This window comes from Artemia franciscana, chromosome 20 (genome assembly GCF_032884065.1).
Source record: "Artemia franciscana chromosome 20, ASM3288406v1, whole genome shotgun sequence".
In the NCBI taxonomy this organism is placed as follows: Eukaryota; Metazoa; Arthropoda; class Branchiopoda; order Anostraca; family Artemiidae; genus Artemia; species Artemia franciscana.
In genome coordinates, this window is record NC_088882.1 from 28370719 (window position 1) to 28376740 (window position 6022).

General features: G+C 34.1%; 1 protein-coding gene across 1 annotated transcript; it reads left to right on the top strand.

Annotated features, from left to right (window-relative positions):
• The first annotated feature begins 4183 nt into the window (after positions 1 to 4183).
• LOC136040081 (poly [ADP-ribose] polymerase tankyrase-2-like) lies at positions 4184 to 5517 on the top strand. Its single transcript, XM_065724156.1, has one exon. It carries the CDS (start codon positions 4230 to 4232, stop codon positions 5442 to 5444), a length of 1215 nt encoding a protein of 404 aa, XP_065580228.1. The 5' UTR covers positions 4184 to 4229; the 3' UTR covers positions 5445 to 5517.
• Positions 5518 to 6022: the final 505 nt, after the last annotated feature.

Here is a 6022-nt window from a genome sequence, read left to right on the forward strand (position 1 = left end):
TTTAAGCAAAACTCTAGAAAGTTTTATCCTGCTGGAAATTAGACATAAATTAGAACTAAATTATAGATAGCTTGTTTTTCGTAAGTATTTAAATTGTGTGTTTGGTCATCGCCTACTGAAGCGTATCCGTAGTAATGCTGAAAATTTGGGATATCCTGTATATTTGTGTAATGTGGAAAGACAAGTATCATTTCATTCAGTAGTCCAATCAAAACTATTTTTGACTTTGCTTGATTTTGGAGTTACGTCCCATATTGTTGCACTGCTTACATATTGGTATAGCCATAGCTATGTTAGGGTTAAACTTGAAAATTGTCTTTTAACTGGGCCTATTCGTCTTATTAGAGGACTCAGGCAATATTCTATTTAAGACCCTAACATGTTTAACATTCTTACGACCACTGTAACTAGGACACTTATTGGTGGAATTTATGGTGACTTTTGTGATTTTAGTATGATCTGCTTTGCAGATGATATCCTACTTATCAGTTCGAGTCTTTTTACTTTACAGGTAAACCTTAATTGTATGATTTCTGGTTGTAAGCACCTAGAACTTAGAGTTAATGCTGCTAAGACTGAATTTTTTTTTTTACAATGCCCTGGGTAAAGCTGTATTTCTCTCGAAGTCGAATGAAAAATAAAAAGAAAAATACCAAAAAAAATAAAAAATAAAAAAAGAAAAAAAGCTAAAAAAATTGAAATAATTAATTACAATAAAATTGCAATAAATAAAACTATATTAGAAATTGCAATCAAACATTTTGCAATATAAGGAAGCTTTCATTTCAGTAATTTGCATAAGCGAAACTTGAGGCTCTTTACTATATGTATTTATAGATTTTCCCTCAATATTGGTTTCATAGTTGCTTTTTTTACTTTCTTTCTTTTTTTTACAACTTTCATCAACAATTTGTGTTTTTCATAGGGAGTTTGTGTCAAGCCTACAGGGACGCCATGGCATAAAGTAGAGGCTCACATTATCTGCGGTTTCAAAACAACTGATAGTAAGAATCCATGTATAAAAGCTTTCCGTGTAGCCGTACTGGGACCCTGTCGGCTATATGGCTGGAAAACTTACAACAAGAGGGAAAGAAGAAACTTGCAGTTACAAGAATTGCGCTATTTGAAGAGAAATGACAGTGAAAATCCGAACGAGTTAAATTGAAAGTGAAGAAAAGAGGAATATTACATTAGAAGAACAGCCACGTCACAATCTTCGCCGCCAACTAAATGTGGCTTAAAACCCAATGTAAACCTACAAGGATGCCATAAACTCCATAACTGTTGGTAACAAGTAAGAGGCTCACACTGTCTCTGGTTTGAAGATAAGTGACGAAGAGAATCGATATGTCAAAGCTTGTCGTTCCAAGACATCAAGAAGACTTCTTTATGCCAAGATATTAAGAAGAGGCTTAGATTGTCTGTGGTTAGAAGATAAGTGACAATTAGAATCCATACATAGAAGTGTATATATGACGTATGTATGGCATCGAATATCAAACAGTTCGTGGTAACGAACTGTAGTAAGGAGCGACCCGGCTCAATAGTAACCAAAACTCTAAAAAACGGAATTTTGTTAACGATAGCTACATCAAAAGAATCGCATTTTAATGCTGATGTTAAATATATAAGTTTAATCAAGTTTAGTCTTACCCATCAAAAGTTACGAGCCTGAGAAAATTTACCTTATTTTAGAAAATAGGGGGAAACACCCCCTAAAAGTCATAGAATCTTAGCGAAAATCATACCATCAGATTCAAAGATGTTTTGAATCTGATGGTTTTTTTAGAAACAAAGTTTTTTACTGTTTTAAAAAGTAGAGTTGAGAGAAAGTGTCAAACTTTAGCGTAAAGAGCGGGGCGTTGAGGAGGGACCAGCCCCTTTCATATACAAAGTAATTTCTGTTCGTTTTAAGTTTTAATGTCACTCCTTACTTTCAGTTAAAAAAAAAAACTTGTTTTTTTTTATTTAATATTACAGAAAATGGCTGTTATGTAGACAAAGAGGTCTAGCTGCCCATCAATTCCAGCCGAAGGTGATTGTGAGGACAACATGGGAAAGCTATTAAAACTTTGCTGGTCTTGAGGTAACCTTGCACGTAACACCCACTTCTTGGATGTGGGTTTCTACTTAGCTGAATATTGAAGCCTGTGGAGGAGGAGTCTGGGGCTGAAGTTTTTATCCCAATCCTCGATTTTGGGAAGACTCATTTCCCCTATATTGTCATATCTTAGAATTTGTTGATTGGAGTTCCGCAATGTCTATCGGTAAGGTGCAAATTCATTCAAGGAGTGTCAATATTGGTGAAGCCAACTCATCTATTAACTAGCACTGTATCATTTCGTTAACTTCACAATTCATTGGAGAAATATAGCGCTATCCATTTTTGTGATTAAAAAGTCTTCAGAGATGAGAGGACATATCCGGCCGTATCTGGCCTGCGGGCCAAATTTTGGAGCCCCTTGCCCTGTAGGCCTCATAAATCAAATGTAACTTGATTAATCATTTCAATAGTTTGTTTGCTTTTAATTTTTATTAATTTATTCAAAGTTTGGCTGTTTTTGTGTTTCAATTGATTATTCATTAAGGTTCTATTTTTCCATTTGAATTAATATCTGTTTGTTTCAATAGCAAGTTTTGCCTTTCTTACAGTTATTTATCTGAGTCAGCGCTTCTGCCTGCTTCTCCTGACAAAATCTGCTAAAATTTGGAAAAAAACGTCGAAAGGTCTATTTCATATTTCTACAGAAAATTAACAGTACTGCGTTTAAGCCCTTAAATTAAAAAGTAGCTAAATTTCAAATTTTTGTATTAAGGCCTTTAAACTCTAAATTTAAACTCCCTGTATTATACTTAAAATGACAACTATCTTTTATTCCGTGCTTCAATGAAAAACACATTTTAAAAAAGCATAACCACCAAGACTTTCGTTGTTATGTTTGCGCCAATCCAACTGAACATTTAAATAAGAGTTCTTTCAGTCTCAACAAAAGCACCAAAAAACTGTTTTCATCGGATCGTCAAGCACTTGCTGCGGCACTTAATTACAATACACTTAAAACAATCCCATAAAGTAAAATTACTCACAAAGTAAGGTAATAACGATCTCTGACAGAATCAGAGATCGTTCGATCGTAAATATTCAAATAACTTCCATATCACCACTAATAACAGCCAAAGAAGTGGCAAACTGTCAACTGCATCAATTAAATCATACGGAATTTTTTTGTTTTTTTCTTTCTGTATGTTAAACACGCATAAAACGCTGTTTTCATATCCATACTTGTTATATGCCGGATGACGTCACGACCTATGAACTACTACTACTAACAATTCACTGAAGCACAAGGCTGCCTGAGGCTAACACAGCTACGCACACTCCTCCTCCATCTCAATCTGTTCAAAGCCTTCCTTTTTACACCCTCTTACCTTAACCTTTACCACCTCTTAACCTTAGACTTTTACGAATAGAGGAGTGGTAATGGGATAGTAGCCAGACTACCGTTTGTGGTATTGTTTGTTTGTTTCAATTGTAATAAGTTGTTGTAATTGCTTGTTAGAATATATACAAATATGATTTGTTATTTAATTTTTATTCATTTTGGATTTCATTTATTCGTTAATATTAGTTTCATGTTTGAGGTTAAATTGTTAAAAGAATTTGAATTTTGCTAGCATAAAGCTGACATGGCTCTTTACTGTTGTCTAAAAACTTTTTTGCCGAGAGATTTTTTTAGTTAATGAAAAAATAGAAAAAAATTAGGTTTAACGTCTGTTTATTCAGAGTCTATTGTCTTCGACCATAAAAGGCGCTAATCCACCATAAAAATGTCACTAAGAGACTCTGATTTCTAAGAAATAACAATGAACTCTGTTTGTTACTCTAAAGCAAGGTCTTAAAATACTAAAGTTAAATTACCTCAAAAAATTATATATATTATAGGACCTAACTCTATTAGCAGAGATTCAGGAGAACTAAATGAAAATACAATGAGCAGCCTGATCTTTGGCAATTGTGCTCCACGCAGCAACAATAATCTGTTGATTAATACAGTTGATATAGTGTAATATTCTGGTTTAATCCATTTCTTGCTGATAAAATGACGTCATTTGAATTTAAAATCATCTCAAAAAGCAAATTTGAGTGACGTCATCTTGCATATAAAAAGTATGGATATGAAAACAGTGTTTTATATGCGTTTGACTTTCTGAAAGAAAAGAACACAAAAATGCCAGATGATTTAATTGATGCAGTTGACAGTTGGCCACTTCGTTCGGCTGTTATTAGTGGTGATATAGAAGTTGTAAGGAAGAATCTAGGTCTAGACGAAGGAGCTAGGATTGATGAAGAAGATAAGCTTGGACAAACTCCACTTTACTGTGCGATAAAAGAAAGGAATACTGAAATTGCTGAATTACTTTTAAAGCACGGGTGTAATGTTAATGTGAAAACCAAGGAAGGTGAAAGTCCACTTCATTTAGCAGCATATAGAGGACTCTTAAAGATTGTTAAATGTCTTTTAGAGTATGGGGCTGATGTTAATATAAGAGCAAATAATGGTGCAAGTCCACTTCATTTTGCAGCTTCTGAAGGACGTTCAAATATTGTTGATTATCTTTTGAAGTACGGCGCTGATGTTAATATAATAAGAAATGACGGTGCAAGCCCACTTCATTTTGCAGCTTCTGAAGGACACTCAAATACTGTTGAATATCTGTTAAAGTTTGGCGCTGACGTTAATGTACGAAAAATTGATGGTACAAGCCCACTTCATTCAGCAGTTTCTAGAGGATGCTCACAAATTGCTGATTATCTTTTGAAGCACGGCGCTGATGTTAATGTAAGAAAAAATAATGGTGCAAGTCCACTTCATGAAGCTGCTCTAAGAGGATACTCACAAAGTGTAAAATTATTGCTAAATTATGGTGCCAGTGTAATTAACTCAAGAGACAAAGATGGAAGAACAGCACTTCATTATGCTTGTTCAAAAGGGCATTTAGAAGCTGTTAAATTGCTTCTGGAGTATGGATCTGACATAAACATTATTTGTAAAAATGGTTGTACAGCTCTGGATGACAGTGCTGCTTGGCGAAAGTCACTTAGCCTATCTGATCATTACGAATTTGATTGTTTTAAGTACAAGACTTTCTATGAATCTGATTGTAGTTTGGCGGAACAAACTATTAAATATATTATCCACCACATAATTAAAATGGAATCAGCAAAATTTCCTGTTTGTCAAGAAAATATACAAAAGAAAAATTTAATAAGGTACTATATTGATTTTAATGATGCCGACGAAAGGGATTTTCAGTTGCAATGTGTTGAAGAGCTAGAAAGCATAAAGAGGAAGGAAATTGGAATAAACTATGAAACAGAGTTTCCAATATATGCTAGTATACTAAAAAGTTATTTATTTCAGAAAGGGTATGGAAAACAATGAGTTACTCCAACCAGAAAACTGAAATTTTAATTTTCTGTATGAATGACATTTTTCATTAAATGGTGGATCTCTCTCTCTTAGTGTGACGACTAGGCTTAATCGACAATATTGTTTTTATTTCTATATTTGTTCCTTGGTTTATTGTCACATGGGTCATTTATTAGCTTTTTGGTAACGTTGAGGGAAGCGGTTACTCACGGTAGATGGTTAGCTTTTTAGATAAATGTAAATCAACAATTTTTTTAGTGGATAAAGATGGGTTGAAATAAGAAAATAGAATGATGCTCAGGTACAGGATAGGATTGTTACCTTTTTGTGAACTAACTTGTTTTGATTACTCTAAGTAGTTCTTAAGCATCTAAAAATCAATACCGAAGTTACACTATGTGACATGGTAAGGGCTTCTTATAGTTTTGACCGTAAAACAACTTCACAAGAAGATAGACTTATGGGGCGCACTTTATACCTCTTAAGCCATTCTCACTACCCAGCCAAACTTTTGCGATTATTTCCTTTCACCTATGGTCCATTTTTGCACTCATATTAGGTCAAACCTGCAATACCCCTGGCTACTGTGG

Bases quoted from the DNA above. Each gene is read 5' to 3' on its own strand.
- LOC136040081 (XM_065724156.1), top strand. From the start codon at position 4,230: ATGCCAGATGATTTAATTGATGCAGTTGACAGTTGGCCACTTCGTTCG.